The 25,722-nt window shown below is 33.5% G+C and overlaps 1 protein-coding gene across 3 annotated transcripts in view; it reads left to right on the top strand.

Moving 5' to 3' along the window:
* Positions 1 to 24,742, top strand: part of MFS16 (major facilitator superfamily transporter 16) — a 58,579-nt gene extending 33,837 nt beyond the window's left edge. The window contains exons 7-15 of one of the 3 annotated variants that reach the window (XM_089648001.1): positions 2,562 to 2,657; positions 3,146 to 3,199; positions 8,426 to 8,488; positions 9,837 to 10,038; positions 10,156 to 10,304; positions 11,846 to 11,969; positions 21,628 to 21,705; positions 22,803 to 22,911; positions 24,606 to 24,742. In XM_089648001.1, the coding sequence (XP_089504127.1) occupies positions 2,562 to 2,657; positions 3,146 to 3,199; positions 8,426 to 8,488; positions 9,837 to 10,038; positions 10,156 to 10,304; positions 11,846 to 11,969; positions 21,628 to 21,705; positions 22,803 to 22,911; positions 24,606 to 24,663 (933 nt within the window). In that variant the 3' untranslated portion in view covers positions 24,664 to 24,742. The remainder of the gene's footprint in view (positions 1 to 2,561; positions 2,658 to 3,145; positions 3,200 to 8,425; positions 8,489 to 9,836; positions 10,039 to 10,155; positions 10,305 to 11,845; positions 11,970 to 21,627; positions 21,706 to 22,802; positions 22,912 to 24,605) is intronic. The other 2 variants (XM_089648002.1, XM_089648003.1) reach the window with 2 other exon arrangements.
* Positions 24,743 to 25,722: the final 980 nt, after the last annotated feature.

The raw sequence follows: 25,722 nt of genomic DNA, 5'->3' as shown, positions 1-25,722 counted from the left end.
TCCGTGAAGTTTTTGATATTTGCGTAATTAAAAATTTTTATTTTAATACTACATATTACGTATATCCACAGAAATTCCAAGATTTATTTGTAGTCAGTATTCTGAGATACTGTAAGATTTGTAGTTAGTATTCCAAGAAGATTTGATTCTGTGCTGAAAAAATAGAAAATGACTTATGTAAAAAAGGTTTGAAGCTATGATATCAAGATTTTGCTCAATAATTCTTAACCTCTCAGACAAAGACTTTTATCTACTATGTGTTCCTTTGAGAACTGTCAAAACGTGATAATTTTTGTGTTATTTACGAGTTTTGCTAAAAGCTTCATAACTCACGTTTTGGGAAACGTAGCCTCATTCTAAAAAATGTTTTGGAAAGATTATGAAATCCACTATCGCATTGTATTGTAATACGTAAATATTTGCGTTTCTAAATATACATTTTATGAAAACGTCAAAAATATGTAAAAATCGCTTACAATTATTTCAAAGCTTTGAAAAATGTACTTTTTTCTGAGTATCATAAAGAAATAACACTTTATATATTGAAGAAATATAATTAAAAACTATTAGTCACCTCAAAATATTAACCGTTCAAACTAAAATATTTTTAATAAATTATTTAGAAACGCAATAAATTATGAACGAACAAGATGACAGATTCAATCGGCTTAGATAATGCAACTCTACGTTCCATAGATATTCTTGAATACAGACGCGTAGCGTTATTCATTATCGATACTCTATTTTTTAAATCATGGCAATCCGTATACTAGTGATGGAAATAAACCGATTTTTGTAAAATCTCGCGCGTTTACGTGAAAAGACGTTCTAATGTCTTGACCGCTATTATCATATTTACGTCTTTTGACGTTCTAATGTTCTGAGTGGTTAATTGTCAATAGATATCTCTATTGTTACCTTGATTTATCAATAAAGCAATAGTAGCAACTTCCTGTTTTATCATTGGAACTGTATATAAATATAATATATATATGTTTAAAACATATATGAGAAGTATATAATGTTATTTATTTGTATTGCAAGTTATCATTACGGGCATATATTATGTATTTCTTATGTGTATGGTGATTAGTTTAGCATTTTAGAACCATTATTGTGTACACAAATTTTACCTTTTTCGTTTTAATCTGGTCTGTAGTTAATGTTTTATGTTATATCCTTAAACATGATAATATCAGCATGTTATGAAAAGGGATTTAGTCTGGACGCACTATGAGGTTAAAACTCCAACTAAGAATATGCTATGCAACAATCTAACTCTTCAGCTTTGAACCATATTTCTAATCTTAAAACATATACTCTTTGTACTAATTATGCAGTAACCTTGATAATCTGAAACATTAAATTTAAATATGGCTTGTCAGCCGCATTTAATTTTTACTTGAAATTTTAAGTACAATGTGATTAGAGATTTTCACGGCAAAAAGTATTATTGTGATAAATTTTTGGGTTTTTATGCCTTGTTGCGCTTCCTCCTACTTTAGCCAACGTTACAAAAACAACACCACTAAAATCCCATTAACCTCTTGAACGCTAGCGTATACTTAAATCATTTATTTATATTCGTAAAATCATTTCTTCGGACAAAACTAGCTATTCTGGAGAAACTATGTACGGTAGATTATATTCTCGTTTTACAAATATATAAACACGTTATCTGGTAAGACAGTACAATTTCCGAAAACATAATTTTGCAAAAAACAAATAAGTTATTACGAAAATAGAATCAGCTGGCGCGTTGCGAAAATTTTGCATCGGCTCAAGAAGTCGGGAGCTAGGCTTAATAGTTCTTTATATCCGGTACTCGACTGTTACACCAAAACTAAACGCCTAAAACCACATTAAATTGACCGGACCTGAGAGGAACACTTTCAATATAGTAGTAACAAGCATAAACCCACACTTCACCACATTCTACACATTTGCCCTGATGATGAACACTGTAACGCTATCCGAAATGTTAGCTAAAGAAGGAGGAAGTGTAATACAGCATAATACATAACTCAAAAATTAATAACGATTATCAAAATGTATACAACGTCAGCATGAATTGAATTAAAACATTGATGTATGTAAATTTTTGGGCATCATGCCTCTTTTATGTACTGAAATAAAATCTCTTCCTCATGCCTGAGTAATGGAAATGCTCTGGTAAGAGAATGCCATTCAGAATCGAAAATTTGCTTGAAATGGCTTTAGCTATATTTTGGATTAACTAGATTGTACTGTATTTAAACTTATTATATCTTGCATTTAATTAATCTTATTATATTATTTTTTATTATTTTATATATATTTTATATATACCTTCCCTTTAATTTACCTAATAAAACTTTTACCCCTTTATTAATTAATAAATGTGTTTTAAATTTTACACAATTGATAAGCAATCATTTACCCTGCACTAATAATGGTTGTTTATCAGTTGTGTAAAATTAAAAATATGTTTATTAGTAAGGCTCTTAGTCATTAATCCTAAATATTGGAATGAAGCTAACAGGCATTTTGATTGGCCGCCTTTACTAATATCCGACCAATAGAACGAGCTCTACCGACGGTTGGAAGCCGGGAAGGGGCGGGGATCCGACGATAGCGACCAATCGGATGACGGGGAAGAGGTGTTGGTCGGTGGAGAGGTAATAAATGTATTATTTTAACTGCATATTTATTAATATTAATTATCATGACAAATCACGGAATATTGCTATCCCGATTTTGAAAATGACAATTAAGATAATTTTCACTCAAATTATTATATTATAAGTAGTTACTTTATCGCTTGTCTGAATTCATTACGTAATCAGTGTCAATTTGAAAATGACACTTAAATTCAGAGCAATGTCGAGTTCGTTGAACCAGAGTTACGCAGGACATATAGACAACTGAAATTAGTGTTTTTGACTGCAGCAGAAGGTCGACGTGAGTCATCGACGAAGAATCTTTATCATGCTGAATTCTTCCATAATTATCTTCCTTCTTACACATCTTGTATGAAAATGAAAAAGACAGAAAATATCGGAATGTCAAATGCTCCAATCAAATACTATTAGAAATTGAAGAATGTACATTCTCTCTGAATTATATTTTATTATTAAATAGTTTGATTAAGAATGGTAATTCTTAGGCGAATCAAGCTGCGACATATGATGCGTATGCAATGGCTTACAGGGAATATCTCGTGAGTTTAACTATATACAACTTATGTCATTATTTTTATATAAGTTTTCGTTAAATGTAGGGGAAATTTTTTTGTCCTTTCTGATCTGATTTAATAATTCTAATTACTAACAATGTGACTGCTGAAATATAATGCTACATATACGTACGCGAGCCGAACTGCCGAACTAAACCTCAACTTATGGGAAACGAACGGTGGTCCTTTCCCATAATTCGTGGCTCGGATATATACGTACTTATCACCTTAAAAATTTTCTTTGACCTTCTGACTTCTAGAATGTAACTCAATCCACAACTTAATATGTTTCATTGATCTTGTGGCTTCTAGAATGCAACTCAATCCACAAATTAATATGTTTCATTGATCTTCTGACTTCTAGAATGTAACTCAATCCACAACTTAATACGTTTCATTGATCTTGTGACTTCTAGAATGTAACTCAATCCACAACTTAATATGTTTCATTGATCTTCTGACTTCTAGAATGTAACTCAATCCACAACTTAATATGTTTCATTGATCTTCTGACTTCTAGAATGTAACTCAATCCACAACTTAATACGTTTCATTGATCTTGTGACTTCTAGAATGTAACTCAATCCACAACTTAATATGTTTCATTGATCTTCTGACTTCTAGAATGTAACTCAATCCACAACTTAATATGTTTCATTGATCTTGTGGCTTCTAGAATGCAACTCAATCCACAACTTAATATGTTTCATTGATCTTCTGACTTCTAGAATGTAACTCAATCCACAACTTAATACGTTTCATTGATCTTCTGACTTCTAGAATGTAACTCAATCCACAACTTAATATGTTTCATTGATCTTGTGGCTTCTAGAATGCAACTCAATCCACAACTTAATATGTTTCATTGATCTTCTGACTTCTAGAATGTAACTCAATCCACAACTTAATACGTTTCATTGATCTTGTGACTTCTAGAATGTAACTCAATCCACAACTTAATATGTTTCATTGATCTTCTGACTTCTAGAATGTAACTCAATCCACAACTTAATATGTTTCATTGATCTTCTGACTTCTAGAATGTAACTCAAACCACAACTTAATATGTTTCATTGATCTTCTGACTTCTAGAATGTAACTCAATCCACAACTTAATACGTTTCATTGATCTTGTGACTTCTAGAATGTAACTCAATCCACAACTTAATATGTTTCATTGATCTTCTGACTTCTAGAATGTAACTCAATCCACAACTTAATATGTTTCATTGATATTCTGACTTCTAGAATGTAACTATTCAATCCAATCCACAACTTCTGGAATGTCACTCAGTCAACAGATTGACACTGTTACATTAACACAGTGACTGCTGGAATTTAGCTGAATCAACTACTTATAATTGCTTAATTTTTCCTGTAACATCTGGAATGTAATTCAATTGACGGGTTAAAGCTGTAACATTGACCTTGCATCTTCTGGAATGTAACTCAAACGCCTTTTACATGTATTATTGTATGATAACTTAACAACTTTGGTTCAATAATGAAAGCATCTGGAAAAGGGTTGTAAAGTATTTTAACCATTGTTATCATGGAATTTAACCCCGTATGAAAGTGTTACATTAACCCTAGAAAGATAATCTACGTCCGTGCGACGCAGACGGCTTTTAAGTATTGCTGTCTCTTTTTAATTACAACACATAGCATCTTGTCTCTCTTAGTCAATTCAGTCATCGACCGGAGCTAACATGAGACAGCAGTGTCGCAACGGTAAGTACTCTAGATACCTAGATATGGCTTTGATGTACATCCGCTAGACGTATGATTATTATCTTTTGTGAAACTTTTGCGAGACAAGTATTTTGTCTAATAAATGTGACAAATAGTATAACTTAATTATTTTAGTAATTCAAAAAGACTGATAAGCATTTAGTTATTGTGAAAAGAGCCAAAAAGTAACAAAGAGAGACTAATATTTTTATAAAATGGTCCTATTATAGAAGTAAAAGATTTTTTTTAAATTTATGAGTTTTTTATGTTCGTAAGTAAAATTATGTAATTAATAAATATAATTACAAAATATGGGTTTAATTTTTTACAATAATACATAAACTAGTGCGCAAAACCTAAAATATACTAAAAAGTACATATACATTTCACATTATGTAGTAATGTCGTTGCATATGTCTCTGGGATATATGATTATCTTTAACGCCATTCAGTATACGATTATCTTTCTAGGGTTAACTTTTCTACTTCTGGAATGTAACTCAAATACCATTTAGCACTTTAACATTATCCTTAACTTCTGGAATGTAACTCAAACACCATTTAACACTTTAACATTATCCTTAACTTCTGGAATGTAACTCAAACACCATTTAACACTTTAACATTATCCTTAACTTCTGGAATGTAACTCAAACACCATAAAACACTTTAACATTATCCTTCAACTTCTGGAATGTAACTCAGCACCATATTGATTTACAAACAGCATAAAGTTGTTGTATTGATTCTACAATGTTTGTTTTTTTTTTTGGTAAATATACAAAAAATAGGGACACGTTTAATATGCGCGTTTTATTTGAAAACAATTTTTAGTAGTTAGATAATAATGAGAAGTAAGTATTTCAGTTTCCAGAAATGGAAAATAATATATTTTAGTAGCTATTTCGTTAAAAAAAATGGATAATTTATTTCTTTAATAAACCCAAACCAAGAACCTAAGTTCCTATTTTAGGATGTTAGGTTCATATTTTGGGTTAAATAAGAGAAGAAAAAAAAAATATTCCTAAAATTTTTGCATCAATAACAATGGCCGCCAAGTGGACAACCGATTTTAATTTAAAAAAAATAACTATTTAAATTCATTATATTCAATTTCCGAAAACCGAAATACTTCTCATTATTATCTAAATAATACAATTTTTTTTATTTTAGTAAAAAAGTGCGTATTAAGCGTGTTCCTAATATCTGTATACATATTTACCTTTTTTATCTACATCTTGATCACAATATTAACAACATAAAACTGACACATGAATAATTTTCTTCATTAATAATTCGGCGAACGGTCGGTGGCCGAGTTGACATCGCGTTTGGGTCCCACCCAGGTGTAGTGTGTTCAATTCCTCGGCTGGCTAAGTCCTCCATCACAACACAAGCAACATTTTCAGCTTACTGTGGTGGTAGTAGGAGATTTTCAAATATTGTCAGGTTATTCGTAACCCGGGAATATTTGTCTTTCTTTTAAAAAAAAAAAAATTGACTTCTGGAATGTAATTATAACTTCTTGTCTGAAATCCAAAAACGTGGACCACATATCATAGATTATTTTTTCAACTTATAAATATGGTCTGGGCAAACATGTTTAGTTCTCATTTAATTATTGTTTCATTCACTTTCATCAATCATTTTACTGCTTCTGTTCCTGTATGTTTTCCCCTGCACTTTAAAATCCCACATCTGCATAAAAATATCAAAACCCTTTACCGTATAATATAACTATCTATTTAAATAAAAATGTTAATGTTTGTCAAAATCTTACATCTCCGAAAGTTCTTGTTTTTTTATACCTGTACCAGCTGTATCCTGCCATGCGCTGCTGTAGCTCAGTCTGTCTGTGCAGATAGGAAAAAATAGTGCGTGTTGTTTTTACGTCAAACAGATGGCGCTATTTAAAAAAAAAGCGTATTTTTACCTGTCACAGGTGACATCTATATTATCTATGTATATAATACACGCGTATTTGAACGCAACGTTGTGTCAAAATTTCAAAGCAATCGGAGAAGAACTTTCGTATATTTAAGATTTTGAACAAACGAACATTTTTATTTAAAAAGATTATATAAATGTCACCTGTGACAGTGAAAAACATGCTTTTTTTAAAACAGTGCCATCTGTTTTCTTTAAGTGCACAGATAGACTGAGCCAAGGCAACGCGTGGCAAGGTAGAGCTAGTTTTAAATAAAAAATTGACTTAGTAAACACCACTTTTATTTTTTATACTTATGCCAACCGGGTTTCGCTACAACCGTAGCTTCTTCAGGATAGTATGATACTGGATTAACATCTAAAATCTACAAGTAACATGTGTTATTAATGTATTAAGCTTTCACTTAGGATTGCAAAAAATTGGGGTGGGTTTCAGTTGAGGAGGTAGTGGGGGTAGGTAGGGGGTTGGAAAGAGAGTGGTATTTGTCAAAAGGGAACAACCTAAGTATTGGGCTTCTATTTAGGTTCATTTGATTGTTGATGACTTTGCTATCAATGTTTTTGGCTTTCCATAACCCTAGTGCCTCCAAGTTATTCAGTCTGTTCCTTGTTTATGAAGTAACCTGACTCCTGTGTTTTTATTAAATTTGTAATCTGCTTCAATGAGATGGTTGGAAAATTCGGAGAAGTCATCAATACTTAGACATCTTAGGTGCTTTTTGTTGCGTAATATTAATATCAATTTTGAAAACAGTATTGTAGCCCTGAAGAAGCTCGTGTTGTAGCGAAATCCGGTCGGCATAAGAATAAAAAATATGTATGGTGTTTACCAAGTTATTCTGTTATTTAAATTAAGTATCTGCTTCATATGAACAAAAAGTTTAATATATTATTTACTTGATATCATGAACACTTTCTTTTTTACATAAATACACCTACTCTTTTTTAAATATATTTTTTTTATTTTATCGGCAATAGTTATTATTTAAGTTGTACAGATTTGTTTGTATAAAACATAGAATAAAGAAGAACCATTTTCAACCAAAGTCTGACCATTTTCCGCTTAAATTTCATACATGCAACTACTGTGTTTCTCTGTCATTGTGAAATTCAAATGGGGTGGCGATATTCAATATCAGTAAGAGAGAAAATGTGCTTACTAAATGGGCTAGAACCAAAAGGTACCAAGTAAGTGGCGACATAGGTTTCCATTCAAATCTACATGGAAGACATTTCTAATGTTCTTCTTTATTCTATGGTACAAAATAATAATGGATTACTTTGTTAGTAAGTTCACTAATTTCTTAATCTTTAAACTACATTCGTCATAATTCATAATTGTGGATGCAATAGAATCCTGTCTCCACCCAGTCTCATAATTTTTGTGAATTGTAACATAAATATTTCAAAAAGCATGGGTGAAAGGCTCTCTGTTCCGTTGCATTGTATTTCTTCTGTTGTTTGGCACTCAGACTACCATTCCCCCCGTAACGGCGTGTACATAGCACTAATGACCAAACGCATGTGTTGTAGGACCACACAGCGTGCAATAGGAGTCACAGGGCACCCAATCAGGAGTACAGCATCAACAGCAATGTAAGTATAAAGGCGTACTGCTGATAGGACTGTTGTAACCTCTCCCTCTTTCTCATAATGATGTATGTCACTGAAAGAGAGGTTCTCAGTGGCAGGACCGTCCAGCATAGTTCCAGACATTAAAGACACTGATATACTTCAGTAATTTGAGCACTTAGATCAATAATTAGTAATTGTATAGACATGCAAGTTTTGTAATAATATGAGATGTTGATTTGAGTGAAGAAGAGTGTATAAGTGTGATCAGATTGGTTTAGAAAAAGTTAAGAAAAGAATGGAAATAAATTGATGTGGATTGACGGAAATATGCAATCAAAGTTAGAATGAACAAGGTTGGGGAATATTGAAAGTCATTAGCCAGAGTGGACTATTTTTGATAAGAATGGGCCTCAGTTGCACAAATGAAAAACATCACAACAAGGTTGGAAAATAATGATTGAGGGTAGTCAAATTTGGATAAGAATGGGTAATATTGGATTTGGTGACAAGACAGAACAAAATTGGATTAGAATAGGCAATAACGGATATCGTTTACAAGAATAGACTAAAGTGACAAGAATGGACAAAATTGGATTTTAGTGACAAGATTAAGTTGACTTCAGTGACAAGAATGAGCATCAGTGTCAAAAAGAAAACAGTTGGATTAGAATAGGAAATAATGAACATCATTAAAATAATGGATCAAATTAGACAATATTGGCAAGAATTGTAGGATTGGACATCACTCACAAAATTGACCAGAATGGGGATAGCCAAAGAAGTAGGCAACAATGAACATCAGTGACAAGAATGGACCAACAGGAAATAGGACTAGCTGAAATGTACATGATTTAAAATAGTGAACGTTCTGTTCATAATTTTGACACAATTGTACACAATCTCAACAGAAATAGTCATCCAAGACCACAGTCTCAGGTAAAAGTAATCATTTCCAATTGTACATAATTCATTTGCACTTGGTACTGTGTCAACATTCTCCACAAGTAATTTTCATAACCTGTCAATCTTCCCATTAAATGCACGTTTAATTTCGTCTAGCACAAAACTGTCCAATTGGTTGTGGTTCGTTTAACAATGTGCATTGTGAACCACTGCACAATCGCACTGTATCTGTGAATGTTCGGAGGTTTGGTGTCTTTCAAATTTACATGCAAAAAAAAGAAACCTTACACAAATATGTACAAATTTCAAGAAAATTTTACTTGAATTTGCATTAATTTCTACAATTTTTCTTGTGAGAAAAGCTACTTTTTAGCCGTTCATATTTGAATACTTTAGACCCATTGTTTGCGTCTTAAAAATATTGCATCATTAACTAACATAACCGACATGTCTATGTATATTGCAGCCCGAAGGCCCCATAAGCCGGCACTCTCCCAGCGAGAGCACCATGCTGTTGGGGATCCCAGTCGCCCCCGAGATGAGGGCCGTGGGCTTCATGGGGGCCCTGCGCATCCCCGGGGTCATCGAGTTCTCCCTGTCCCTGTTCTTCGCCAAACTCGTGTCCTACACATTCCTCTACTGGCTGCCGTTGTACATTAAAGATACTAGTAAGTATAATGTGAGGTGAGCTGTGAGGTTTCTAGCTACAGAGAGATTTTGAGATCATGATAAAGAGGATGTTGGCCTGCACTTGCCAATACTAACTCCGATTTTGTGACTTCCAGCTCACCTGGGTCCGAAGACCTCAGCCGACCTCTCCACGACATTCGACCTTGGCGGCATCATGGGTGCTATCCTGGCCGGCGTGCTCAGCGACTGGAGTGGCATGTCTGCCACCACTTGCGCCTTCATGCTGCTGTTGGCTGCGCCAATGGTGAGTGCTGGATGGCCTATTGAGGACTGGTTTATCTAACTAATTGCATGTACACCCTATTGTTGAATTTGGCAGCCGACGCTAGTCTGGAACCCTAAAATACCTTCTTCTGCTTTCGTATGGTGGAGGGGTCAGAGGGGGACATCTAGGTCCATTCTAGGGCCTCAGGCGTCGCCAAAGATATTAGAAGAACGAGATGTGCTATGCGCAGTTCGTACTGAGTGGAATTGTTTTGCCGAGTGTCGCCGGTTTTGTTCACCAATACTACTGCACACCTTCGCTTGCGCTAAGGTATCCGCACTAATACATAGAACAGATTTCTGTGCGTACACGTCCCGATACCGTTCAAAGTACCCTAATTAGGTAGTACTCCGGCAGCCGGCTACGGTCCGGCGGCCAACATAGCATATCTCGTTCTTCTAATATCTTTGGGCGTCGCCATGTGAACCTCATCAATCCCACCGGGGAATGAATGGAGCAGGCTTTCGTTGACCACATGTTCGGTGGTCTGCACCGCACCACATTCACACATCGCCGACTCTTTAAGGCCCCATCTGTGCATCATGTGGGCACAGCGGCTATGGGGGCACCTTAACCTATTGATGGCGGACCAGGTTTTGCGAGGCAATGAGAACCCAGGCTGTCTCTCGGTGGGGTCCTGTATGAGATGGGCATTTCCCACGTTGGCCGTTTGCCAATCAAGTTTCCACTTATCTTCTGGGGTGAGAGTTAATCGGAGGAGCCTCTCTCCTTCCGCCCAGAAGGGCTTTCGGGACTTCAAGCGGCATGCCGGGTGGGAGACGACATCTTCGTGCAAAGGTATTGTGCTTTTTTGCAGCGCCTTCTTGTATTCCCTCAGTGTTCCAATTTTTCGCCTGATGTTTGGCGGCGTTATGTTTGCAAGTATGGGGAGCCAAGGGAGAGGAGTAGATTTTAAAGTCCCGCTGATGGTTCGCATTGTGGCATTAAGCTGAACGTCTACCATGGAAGTGTGCGTGCTTCTAGCCTATACTGGAGTACAGTATTCAGCCGTTGAGAAAACCAGGGCAATGGATGCTGTTCTGAGCGTGTTGGCGTCACATCCTCAGCTAGTTCCAGCTAGCTTATTTACTAAGTTAAGCCTTGTCCTAGTTTTTTTTACAAATACCTAAAAACAACCCTTGGCTCTGTGCAGAACTGTGCGGGGTGCATTTCATAAATTACCTTATCTCAATAAAAGGAATGCAGTCTTTAGAGTGCAGGCGTCAGTTGGGAATGCTGTCCTTCTACCGGTTTTTCAATGGAACATGCACCGAGGAACTGGCGTCATTGATCCCTTCGCCACCACCGCACAGCACTGGTGGGAAACATGCTAAACGCATGCCCAACATATGAGAAAAGGTTCTTGGAATGATTACAACATAGGTCTCTGCAAGACTCACAAGTTCAAGTTCACTCCTACTTTTCTCAAAACAGAGCACCCACAAGGTGTGCATAGGCCTGAGAGATGTTATTTTTAATTTAATAAAAACTACAATGTTGTCTGTTTGTTTGTCTTATAGATGATGGTGTACCAGTGGTTCGGCACAATCAACTTTGGCATGAACATCTTCCTGTTGATAGTGGTGGGGCTGTTAGTTAATGGTCCATACGCCCTCATCACCACTGCCGTCAGTGCAGAGCTGGGTAACTATTATACCATACTTTAATCCTTTTTCCTTTTTGTGTACGCTTGTTGCAGCTCTCTGGTTAAATGTATATTATTATACACGCGCACTAACCAATAGGATGCACGATCTGAGCAACAGCTTTGGGGTTACTATTGATATATTTACTGACTCCATTATAGTCGGGATTTAATTTTAAAATAATACACATTGAATTATTATTTAATTGGGCAATTTTTAATGATATGTTGAGGTTAATCTGTCGGCCAAATTGCCACCGTGGCTGTGCTGCAGACTTTGACCCTTTTGATCAAATTTTCAAATATTTTTTCATTGCAAACTGGTTCTGCTAATGTTCAATATTATTTATTGTTGAGAACGGTGATGTTCCTGGATTCTCATCGATGCTCGCAATGTTTTCGGCCGACCACACAGGACAAAGACGCGGTAGAGTTTATTGGTTCATAACCGAGTCTTTGAACGGTGGACTCGTCAAGTAAAATATTGATACTAGAAATTTCACAAACTTTTCGAGCAGTCTCATAACATCATGAACAAATCAATTAAAAAAATAATAATTCCCACAACAATAGTGGAGTGGTATAGTCGTCCCAGAAAGAAGTTGTATGTGACGTTATCATTCTGTCTTTTTCATTTTCATACAAGACATGTGAATAGAAATAAGCTAACAGGAAGCTTGTTCATCTTTTATTAGAATCGTTGAAGACAATATTAGCGATTCTCAAAATGAAAATTTGAAACAGAAAATCAAGATAAGATTTGGTTGCATCTAGGAAATGAACCCAGGACCTCAGCCTTGTCGGGGCACTGCTCTACCGTTAAGCTAATTCGACCCTAGCCCCTTCGGTCATCATATCTTCTGTATCATACTTCGACTAAGAACTACCAACATTATCTTCATCTTTACATATGATTGCAAGATTCTTCCCCAACTAAATATGATCTAGATAGTGTTTTGGATAAATAAAACCATTTTTATTTTAACCTTTCCCTTACTGTGCTAAAAAAATCCACGCGTTCCAGTGCTGTGTAGTCAATACACATCTCAAAATAAGCGAAAAATATGAATATTCATAGCTAATCGCTTATGTTTATTATATATTATATCAAAAGTGATAATAATTGTAATTTTAATTGCTGAGAATATGAAAAAACCATCGGCAGATGCTAAAAAAACGTGCGAGGAGTCCACATCTAACGACAGTCCACGACCGACTGGCTGGCACATAAATAAACCACTCGGCTGGCGGCTGGCACACACACAGCTATGCGGTCGTAAGTATCGATGGTCTAAATCAAAATACAACTGCGGACGTGTGGATTTCTCATGTTCCCGCATAGCGAACTAAAGCGGGACATCAATAGCGTGTCATTTCCTCGCACACTCTTCGCGTAGCAGTGGCACACGGTTGATTGTATTGGTGTATTTGTTCACGTTTTTCAACAAAAATCTCTGATTTTTAATTGAATTTGAAAACTATGTAAAATATTATTTTTTAATTCGGTGCATAAATGATAACGGAGGAATACCTAAAATTTTTTTTTTTTTTTTTTAATATTTTTTTTTATTTTATAAAATACAGTATAATGTTTAAATTTACATAGTAAGAGCATATTTCAATAAAAATTAACATGTTTACCTTTACAAGAGTCTAAAACTCGTGTGTAAAGGGAAAATAATAAAAACTTAACATACATATGTAAATAGAAGAAAAAAAGAATCATAAAAACATATAAAGTGAAGAGATTTTAGTTTTTTTATACAATAATTTATAAAATAATATAGTGAGATATCATCGTCATTCTAATTCGTTAAATTATTTATTGTAGTGAAGTTAATTTTATTTTTAAATTTATTAAAATCCGGTTCTAATCTCATCTCAGTCGTTAATTTATTAAACCATACCACTCCAGTGTACGTGTAATAGTGTTGTGCAAAACTGGTATGCATTAATGGAGTCCATAAGCGACCCATTGTATTTTGCCTATTGCTCTCGACACGAACCATGGCATGGTGTGACTTCTTATACAGATCTTTATGGATTTGAAGTAGCGTATTTTTCGTATATGTATTTTTTAGTGATGGGACTTGAAAATCTTGGAAAAGTTGTAAGGTTGGGTAGTCTGATGGTTTTTTTATTAAAATTTTTATTAACAGCCTTTGAGTGATTTCCAGCGGTAAAAGTGATGATTTGTAAGCTCCCCCCCACGCAACGATACCATACTGTATTATTGAATGGGCTAGAGCGTAGTAAATATTTTTAAGAATTTTTAAGTTAAGTATATTTCTTAGACTAATAAATATGTAAATGAGTTTTCTTAATCTATTTATGATATTGTTTATGTGAGTTTTCCACTTAAGTTGACTATCTATTATTACACCTAAATATTTAATTTCATTTTTATTTCCTATGGATAAACAGTCATTATTTTGGCAAGTAGATTTTTTTGATATGCATTTTTTTGAATGTATTTTAATATTTAATGTAATAAAAGGGTTTATTTTGTTTATACTAAAAATTATATAATATGTTTTTTCAATATTTAATGTTAATAAGTTTTTATCAAACCATTCTTTTAACGTATTGATATCATTGTTAGCAATTATTTCAAGTTCATTCAATGAATTCGCTTGAAATATAATTGCAGTATCATCTGCATATGAAATGAGTTTTCCTGTTAATGGTAATTTAAAGATATTATTAACATATAATATGAATAGAAGAGGGCCCAATATGGTGCCTTGTGGTATTCCAAAGTCACTTGTGTTCGGTTCACTGAGAGTGTTATTTATTTTTACATATTGACTTCTAGAGTTCAGGAAACTTTCTATCCACATTTTGGCATTATCTATAATTCCTATTTTGTTAAGCTTGTAGAGTAATTTTTTGTGACTTATGCTGTCGAAGGCTTTCTTTAGGTCTATGAATATTGCAAGAGATTTTTTGCCTTTGTCTAGTGCTTGATGTATTTTTGTTGTTAAATCTATGATTGCGTCCTGTGTGCTTATTTTTTCGCGAAATCCAAATTGTTGGTCACTCAATATATTATTAGTTTCAATAAATTTTAGCAGTTGTTTTTTTGCTACCTTTTCAAAATTTTTTGAGATATTTGATAATACTGATATAGGTCGGTAGTTATTAATTTCTTTAGTATCACCTGATTTAAAAATCGGTGAAATAATAGTTTTTTTGTAAATAGATGGAAAGATTCCTTTTTTAAGACTATTATTTATGATATGTGTAATAGGTTTTTTCAAAAAGTTAAGATTTTTTTTCAGAATTTCAACGGCTATCCCATCAAAACCTGGTGCGGACTCAGTTTTTAGGTTTTGTATTATAACAACAGTTTCTTGTTCGGTTATCGTTTCGAATGTTTTTACCGTTTTATTTAATGAAGCTACTGGAATTCCTGATGTGGTGGTATTATCTATGTTGTTAGTTATTTCGTTTGCGAGATTTTTTCCGACATTTGAAAAAAAATTATTGAAAGCATTCGCACATAGTTTTGGGTTATCAGAAACTTGCATAATATTATTGTTAATGTGCAGCTTTAAAATGTCACTTGTCTTTCTTTTTTTATCAATTATTTCATTTATTGTTTTCCAAATTTTTTTACCACTGTTACCTGAATTTAACATCTTTTGTTTGTAGAATTCTTCTTTGGTCATTTTAATTAGTGCCGTTAGTTTATTTCTGTATTTTTTAAAGTGTAAAATAATCGAATTATTTAGTGGGAATTTTTTTGTAAGTTTAAATAATTTTTCTTTTTCTCTAATGGAAACCACTAGACCATGGGTAATCCATGGTTTTATTTTTTTGAATTTTTTTTTATATATTTTTTTGTGTATTTCACAGCTTGAATCTTTTATATGCTTTTGTAAGGTGTCATGAAATTTTAAAGCACTATTATTTACATCTTCTGTGCAGAGTATAGATTCCCATGTTTCGTGAGACAGTTTTTCATGAAGTATTTGTTGGTTTATTGATATTTTAGGCATGTTAGATTTATTACTATTATTAATGTTTTGTTTTTCTATGTTAAGGTTAAGAATACATGTATGATGGTCCGTTATGTTGTTTCTCCATATTATTGTTTGAAGATTATCAATGTAGTTGGAATTACACCATATGTGATCAATACATGATGGTATTTGATTATTAAATTCTCTAGTATATTTATTAATACAGGGTTTAAAATTTAAAGCGGTCATCATATTAATATAATTGTCCTTTTCAATAGTGTGATTATTTTCAGCAATGTTAATATTAATATCGCCAATTAGAAAATTATTTGTACATTTATTATTTAAAATAATATTATTCAATTCTCCAATAAAAGTGGATATAACAGCAGAGTGTGTCCTGTATATTGATATTATTTGTATAGGTAGTTTATTATTTATGCTCAGTCTTATAATAATACAGTTTGCATTAGTCATATTCGTTTCAGTAAAGAGTACGTCTTTAAATATCGTCTTCGTGTATATAACAATACCACTATTTTTGTTAATATAATGTGAGCTCTGAAAGTAGTTGTAATTGGGGAGAGTTGGGATGATTGAGTTGGTGTTTAAATGTGCTTCAGTCAGTATGATTATGTCAGGATATTTGTTTAATAAATTTAGGTTTACTAGAAAATGATCAAATTTTTTTTTTATAGATCGTATGTTTAGATGCATTACGGTAAATGAATCTGGAGTCGTTTGAAGTATTGTGTTACAGTCATTAGAGTTGTCACAAATTACATTTTTTACGTAAAAATTTTTTTCCAGATGTTGAATAATGTAGTCATCCATTTCTAGTTTTAGCAAAAGGATTAAATAATATATAAGCGTTTGATGCATTTTTGTTCAGTGAAGCGAAGGAATATATTTTAAAAATATTATGATATTGGTAATCGTATTGTATATAGTTTTTAAACGGTTGTGAAATGTTTTCTTTAACACCTCGTATGCCGGGCCCGCATATGCGCCCATACAAATTTAAAAAAAAAAAAAAAAAATTTATATGCGATTTTAACCCTAATGTACAAAGAATTTGTATGGAGAACAAGGTCTTAATCGCTTGAGCTATTCTCGTTCTTTACGCATCATATTTCAGAAACACTTGAAGCTTCTTCCACATCTAATTTTAAATTTTTCTGTGGGATGCCAACTCAACCAAAAATAACGGTCAAAGCAGGTCAAAGTGAAACATCGCGGTTCTATTTTAAAGTGCCAAAACGAAGTAATTTATCAATAAAACGTAAGTAATGTTTTTTTTATACATAGTTTATTGTTCACGGCATGTGTTTCGGTAAATTTAAAATACGAAAACTCAAAATAACCGACAAAATATTACGTCAAAGTATACGCCATGTTTTCGTGATAAAAATGTTCGTTTTATTTCTAGCTATGTTCCATCATATATTGTGTGATTTGCTTTGTTTCGTATCTCATTTTGCAGATAAATCAATTGAGAACATATATCACAGCCTTTGATTTGTCCATATTTAGTTAATATTTTACAAAAAATAATATTCTAATGTCCTCCGCGCTAAAAAAGTGTCCGAGAAATTTTTTGACGTTTCTCCATCAATATTCACGTAAATATTGCCTAATCTTATAAGGATTGTACATTATTATGTAAAGAAAACTATTGAGATTGTGTATAAAAGCCCTAGTTTCGTCAATATTTAGTTAATATTTTTTAATTAAATAAATACGAGACATCGGAAACCTGCACAAATACACGTGAACTGTTTATATGTATGTGTGAGAGGCCATCTTGAAATCATATCCGCGCCTGCGTAAAACGCACTTCGATCTGCGCGCGCAAATATGAACGATTTTTACAAATTCAAATTTTGTATGGGAGCTACAGGGTTCTTACAAAATACATGATTTATTAGAAATATTTATTTCTAATAATATTTATTAGAAATATTATTTTTTATTTATAAAAATGGTAATAAATATCACAAAATTAGATCAGTTATATAGGGTGTGCAAAAAAGTACTAACAAACTTTTTTTTTGTTTAGGTATAAAATATTTATACGCGTATTGATTTTTTTTCTTTTCTTTCTGTCTATAGGAAACCGACCACGTCGTTGCGGAGTTCTACGGATTCACTGATAGCGAGGATGAATCCCTCGCCGGTGATGTAGAACTTCCGTCAATGGTGGAAATGGATGTTATGGATGGAGGATGAGTTGGAGCCTTTGGAGGAGGGGGAGGAGGAGAATCCAGAGGAGCAGACCTTCACCTGGTCCGAGGATTTCTCCACCTTCACGGGTCAGCGTGAGCATTATGCCGTCCTACAGCCTGGCCCATCACCCGACGTGTTCCCTCCGACAGTCGCTACATCTCCATATGACGTCTTCTTATGTGTTGTTGTTTATGGTTTTGGTTATTTGTTGAATGTGTGTTATCATTTGTTACTTGGATTTTGTTATCTGTGATTGTAATTTGGTACTGGTTGTTGTTATTTATGGTTTTAATTATTTATTGAATGGGTGTATTTGTGCATTATTTGAATAAAAATGTTTACTGAAACAAGTGCATTGTGCATCTTTGCATTGTTTGAATTTTCGTTTCCATTCATTGTATCTTCCACTTTTGAGGAGGACAGAAACAGTGTCTAAAAATTTGAATATTATAATAATAAATTTATGTATGTGAAAAATGATTTTTTTCGCAGTCTCTCGACCAAAGATTAAAAAAACGTGTTTCATGTACCTGTTCTAAAACTGAAATAAATATGATGAAATTTTTTTCTTATTTATTTTTGAACCACACAGTATCTGAATTTAAAAAACGCATTTAAATAAATAAATAAATATTAATAAAAAAAATATTAGAAAATTTTATTTTTATTCCCCGAGTCATGATTTTTTTGTCACCCTGTTCTTTCAAACACATCTGTATACATGGGCTGGCCGCCATTGTCCGCAACCGAATTCAGAGCAATGCAAAAAGATCGCGAATTCTTCTAAGGTAAACTCTTACTTCTTTCATTATTTTTGATATAAATTGATTGTGGACATAATAGATTTGAGGTATCATCAGAAAGATAGTTTTATCTACATTATTTTGATGTAATTTTTATAATATTTCACCCAAGAAAAGTGATGAGAATTTACTTCGTAAGAAATGTCAAAATTTTTACGTCCTAATGAATAGTTTTATTATTAGCATTATTTATTTACAGGTTTCTTGTACAAAATAATATTATTAGTAACAACAGTTGTATAAACTACCGAAATCTGGAAGAATTGTTATCATATACTTATAAAATACGACACAAAAAAATTTTAAGTGGACACTTGACGTTTGATTTTTTTTTTGAATAAATGAAAATATTTTACATTTTCAAAGAAGTGTCAATGGCATTACTTCTTCGAAAAAACCTTTGGATTATTTTTTTTCACGAGGGGTGTCTATTCAGGTTTGTGTAGAAATAAAAAAATCAGTTAATTTTCTTATGAATATATTTTTTTTACATTTGTTTGCCGAATGGGAAAATTTTTACACATTTTTTTTGTTAAAGTTAGCTATTCTGGGAAAACTTGTAACAATATTATCATGTAATATATATGAATAATAAGATACATTATCTGATAAACAGAAAACAATCGCAAAATAAACAATTTCTTTGTTTTTAAACGGATGTTTGACCAAAAGGCAGGAGAGTAATTTGCGCGCGGTTTTTTTCAAAAAAGCTTGGAATTTCCGGGCATACAACAGGTTAAACACATTTAAAGTTTTGAAGAATTTAAACGATATTATAATTTGTAGTATACAATGAGAGTTTTTCGTAAATGGAAATAAATTTATATGTAAATTATTGGGAATTAATATATAGAATTTTATATAAAGTACTGAAGGTATATTATAGTTTTTATAATACAATCTAACTAGTAAATTAGTTTTATGATATAGTCAGAATTCTATTTTTTCCAAAGCTATTTTAAGCATTCTTTGATAATATGAGCAAGCTTTATTATTTGCTAGGTGATTTGTTGGTATTTTTAGATTGAATCTTTCATTTGTTGTGGCACAATTTTTACATTTTGGAGAAGTTTCCTTATTTTCACAGTCCTTGTAGGAGTGGTCTCCTGCACAGTGCATACACGACATTTTATTTGTTACCTTTTGTAGGCATCTGCTTGATGTGTGCCCAAATTTAAGGCAAAAATAGCATTGTACGACAGGATTTGTGTCTTCCACGTATATTCGCTGATACCCCAGGTTGATTTTTCCTTCTTTTATTATTTCTTTTCTGACTTTGTTGTTGGTTTCGACAATGTAGCTAACATTGTCATTAAATTTATTTTTTATTATTTTTTTAATTTCAAATAGGGTACTTTTGTTTAGACCTTGAGTTATTATTTTTATGCCTTCATTCTGGTTGATTATGTCCTCAACGAAGTCCTCTTTATTGTAGTCATTGGAAATTCCCTTGAAGATCATTGTAGGTTGTTTTTTCTTTATTTCTTCTGCATTTGCTTCCCTGACTTCGTTATTTATCATACTTGATAGTTTGTCTACATCTTTTTTTTCGGGACACTTTATGACGAGTCTGTTTGATGAAATCTGTTTTATAGCGTTGATACGAACACCTAATTTTCCCGGTTTGACCTTTTCTTGTATTTTTTTTTTCAGAGTTTCACTTGTTTCGCCACTGTTTTTTGGTGTGATAAGAATGCAGAATTCATTTATTTGCTCCGAGTTTTTTTTATATATTGTTGGCTTCAGCGTCATCTTACTGCTTATAGGTTCTGTTGGGATTTGTTTTTTTATTTCAGTATATTCAATTCCGAAGTGTCCTATAAGGAATAATAATTGTTGGGCTTTCCCGGAAATAAAATTTATTTGATCCTTGTTATATTTTTTCTTTTCATCTTGAACAACACTTATCAGTTCATCAATAACTGTCTTAGCTTCATTTAAGTATTTATGAGAGGTTGACATGATTTAGATTTAGTTGATATCTGAATTTATGTTCGGTAGTGCACCAGCTTCCCCTTTTCGTGACAGCGACCGCCTAAGTAACGTGCCCGTAAGCAGGTATATACTGTGTGTTATGTTTACACAATACACATTTATGCGCAAACTGAGACGTTAGAACTGTCGATGAATGTCACAATAATAATATGCAGGTATTTTTCACAATTTTGAACTGTTTGTTTGTTTTAACGGTTTATTTTAATTGAATATTACAAAAAAACACTTGATATTACGTCTGGCACTTTCTCCTAAAGATTTTTATAATTTTCACTTCACTTAGATATGTTTATCGCTTGGTAATTTGATTTTTTTTGTAACCGCTGAACACAAACATCCGCGTGGCTCAACGATTGACTATTTACTTCAAACTCTGAACCCAGAATTTATTTTATTTATAGAATTATTTATGTTATTAGAAGCAATGTGTAGTAAATACACACCACAGATAAGGAAAGGTTAATATGCGACATCTATCAACTTTCTACAAGTCTAGGATGAATATTTTCTAGATGCGACCAAACAGTTTCTGATTTTTTTTGTTAAAAACTTATCTTTTGAGAAAATGTATACATATTGCCTTCATTGATTAAATATTACAATTTGTGCTTTTACTCATTAGGTTATTTGTTCACCGATGATTTTATGATGATTTTATATAATTTTAGGAACACACAGCTCTCTGGAGGGTAACTCCAAGGCCTTGGCTACCGTGACGGCCATCATCGACGGCACCGGGAGCATCGGTGAGTCCAATCACTGTTAATATTGACTGCGCTTCGTGACAGTATCATCAGCTTCGCCCTGGTGAAAAACCGCTGTTTAAAATCAAAACGTTGCTTGAAATGTTGACCAGATTTGGTTCTTCCCAGACTTTCTATTCTCAATCACTCCGCTCCCTCCAACCTCACAACACATCCAATGGAGATGTCAATATCTTACTGGCTTCTTGGAAGTTGGAAGTATTTTGGAGAAACAGAGGAAGATGTGTTGAAGTGATCTATTTCATAGGCGTCCGAAACATTGATGTCCTTAGCTCTCCATGCAGCGCAGTACCACGAGAAGCGGAGAAGCCTTGTTCCCCGGAGAAATTGGAGTGGGAATCACAATTCTCAGACATCTGGGCATCTTATATAGGGCTAGAAGATTCTTCAATAGTAAAAACTTTATACAAATCTATATTTGGAAGCCACCTCTGGGCTGAAGCCCCACAATACTTGATAAACCTACATGATTCTGTGCAAAGAAGGGCGGTCCGTCTCATTGACAATCCATTGTTGATCGATTGCCATCTCTAATGCACTGCCGCAAAATGGGCATGCTGAGTCTGTTCTACGGGTAATTTAATAGAGCCTGCTCTAAGGAGTACACGAGGAGTAAATGCGACGTACACAAGCGGAAAACCCGTTAATGATATATTGAAACAAATTTAAAACTTTTTTCAATATATCATTATAACAGAATTCTACCACGAATTGTCAGTATCAAAAATAGAAATATTAGGAATACCCGTTCAAGGTTGATATTGGCTTCATGAGAACGGGTCGCTTTTTCGACTCATTTTTGTGTAAGACTCTTATGTGGAAAAGCGGCATCTGTCTTGCTTCCTTCATATAATCCGGGCCACTTCAAGACCCGCATTAATAAATCCCTTCCTACAGCCCCTACTTTAACCCGCCTCACAACACTGCCCAACCGGGTGACGATATTGCTCTGCCTTTACACTGTACGGATTAGACTATTTTTGATACTGAAAATTCTCACTATAATATATATCTCAGCAAAGAAGCGACAAGTAAAGAAGATAAAATGCAAAGTGACTAATTGATGAATAATTGTTTAGGTGCGGCGATTGGCCCCATGCTGGCTGCCGTGGTGTCCTCCAGAGGCTGGGCGCAGGTGTTCTATATGCTCATCTGCTGTGACTTCCTAGCGCTCATTCTCCTACTCAGGTAACCTAACCTCCATCTTGAAATATGTATATTGAGATTGTTGTGTGTTTACAGTAAAGTTCAACTGTTTCAATTAAAACAATAATTATCATTTTCACTCTAACATCTAACTAATCTTTTTTTACTTCCCTGCTTCTAAAACTGTTTTCATGTAATCATAACCTGTCAAACCTTAAAAATAGAACAAATTTGAAAAAAATAATTGAACGATAAAAAGTATGAAAGTACCTACCCCAATTTTGTTACATTATTAAAAAAAAACAGAATCTACCCACCTTTTGAGTTTCATTCAAATTTACAACATATGAGGGTGGTCTGAAAAGTTTCCGACCTAATGAAACAAGAATTTTTTTCTTAAGTTTTTTATTTATTTTTCTATATAGTCTCCTTGTAACTCTACACACTTCTCCCAGCGATGCTCCCATCTCTCTAACCCGTCTTAATAGTACTCGGCGTTTTTCTCTGTCATGGAGTTATCTTAAGAAAGTTATCCCAAAAAATAGTCACCATCACTTTCCCAGCCGAGAAAACAGTTTTTGCTTTTTTTGGAGCCGGTTCCCCCTTTGCAGTCCACTGTTTTGACTGTGTTTTTGTTTCGGGCGTATGATGGTGTATCCAAGTTTCATCTACAGTAATTAATTGGCCCCAAAACTCGGATTTATTGCGCCTAAACTGCGCCAACAGAGCATTGGAAATGTTCATTCGAACACGTTTTTTGTCTAACGTGAGCAAATGCAGCACCCAATCCGCGGACAGCTTTCTCATGTCTAAATCTTGATTTAATATGTGACGGACACGTTCTTTGGACATTTTCATAACCTCTGCTATCTCTCTCACTTTAATTCAGCGGTCATCTAACACTATTTGGTGAAGTTTAGCAATGTTATCTTCAGTAGTTGCAGTTTTTGGACGTCCCGAACGTTCATCGTCTCTCAAGATCCTACGGCCACATTTAAATTCAGCTGCTTAAAATTTCACTGTGGTAAATAATGGTGCAGAGTCCCCATACACAGAGTCCAACTCATCTTTGATTTGCGTAGGCGTATTGTCTTTCAAAAACTAAAATTTAATAACAGCTCGATACTCAATTTTTTCCATTTTCACAAAAACACACACATCGACTCACTCAAACGACTGTCAACTAAAAACTGCGTGTCCAAAATGGCCGAAACTTTGGTGAGTAACTGTCAAAAGATGCACAGCTACATTCACTAGAATTGACGAGTACCGCCATCTTTGCGTTGAGGTCGGAAACTTTTCAGACCGCCCTCGTATGTGTGACGAGACTACTAAAAGGAAATCACATGACAACATTATTGGTGCTGGTAAACGAGATAAATTGCCTATTGTTTTGGCCATCTTATCATGCCCCGTCAAGATAACTATAATGTATAAAACATATTCACAACACAAAAATGGTCTCCTGCAACAGCTCCCCCAAATTTGTATAAACTTGAAATAAAATAATTTTTTTTTATTGATATTAATTGCGTTCGAAATTATGCCAGTTTTGGTAGCGGGTCGGTGGCGAAACAGAGACACATATACGTAACAGAGCGAGAAGGAAATAGATTTGGCCTGGCAATATTTTCATAATATCGGTAGCCGAAAAAATCACCGCCAAGACAATCAATCATAACAATGAGGGTTTTTTAATTTTATTTTAATATATATATATTTTTTTTTTCTTTCAGATTAGTGAAGCACGAAATCCAGCGATGTAGGCAACATCGGCCGGGTCCCACAGAATAATTACAAACAATTAGTATTGCTAGCAATGAATTATAACAAATTAATGTAACATACGTTAAAACTGCCCCGCTGACTGGCTCCAACTAGTTCTCTTACTGAGGGCGGGGTTTATTCCAAAATGATGGCAAAACAGAAAACTTAAGTTAAATGAGGAAAAGAAAATTAACCTAACCTTTTATTAATTTTTATGATGTTCTGTTTTGTCCGTTTACCGTATGCCAAACTTGAGACTTTTTTTACGATTTTCGTAACACTGTTCCAGAACAATAAGTTTTAAATTAATATTTTTGTTTGTGAATAATAAAAATTTTTTAATTGAATTTTTTATAATATGTATATGGAGAATGAGTTGTGCTATTTTTGAAAGTTGTTTTTAAAATAAACTTTTTGTTCTTGAAATTGGAAAATCGGAAAAAAAATCTCTGCCTACCACATTTTTTGTTACTGTCATCTAAAGAGGAAGTGTGGTGTGTGAAAAGTTTTTTAAATTGTGTTGGAATTTCTTTAGTCAAATGTGCAAATTCTTCCTATGTTAAAAATAAGATATTATGCTAAAGGGTCTTACTTAATTTTATCCTAGGGCATTATAATTATGATCTATTTTTTCAAATTTAGCTTATAAAATTATTATATAATTTTTTACACGATTTCATGTAAACATCTGCACATTTCTTAAGTAATGTATAATTTTAAGGAAATTAAGTATTTAAATCTTAACCATTATATTCTTTCATCATTCATCTACAGAAATTAGGTGTAGATGAAGCAGTAAAAACTCTTGAATGGTAAGACTGGCATCATGAAATTTGCACAGTTTCTTCTAGTTTAATGCTACTATTTTCAGATCGCAAGAGTCATTTACGTAATGAGCTTTATTGAAAAATCTATTTAAGGGTAAAACAAAATAAGGCACAACCGCCATTTTGATTTTCCATGTTTTTCAATTGTTCAACCAAGGTAAGTGGGTTTAATCCTGTGTGAAACCAGATAGTAAAACTATTATTTTAGTAAAATGAGGTGAATTAAATGTGTTCTTCATATTATTTGATTAAAAATACA

This window comes from Hesperophylax consimilis, chromosome 27, assembly GCF_061612785.1.
Source record: "Hesperophylax consimilis isolate HC1 chromosome 27, BYU_Hcon_1.0, whole genome shotgun sequence".
Taxonomy (NCBI): Eukaryota; Metazoa; Arthropoda; class Insecta; order Trichoptera; family Limnephilidae; genus Hesperophylax; species Hesperophylax consimilis.
The sequence above is the reverse complement of the archived record's forward strand: the minus strand, read 5'-3'. Positions and strand labels throughout refer to the sequence as shown.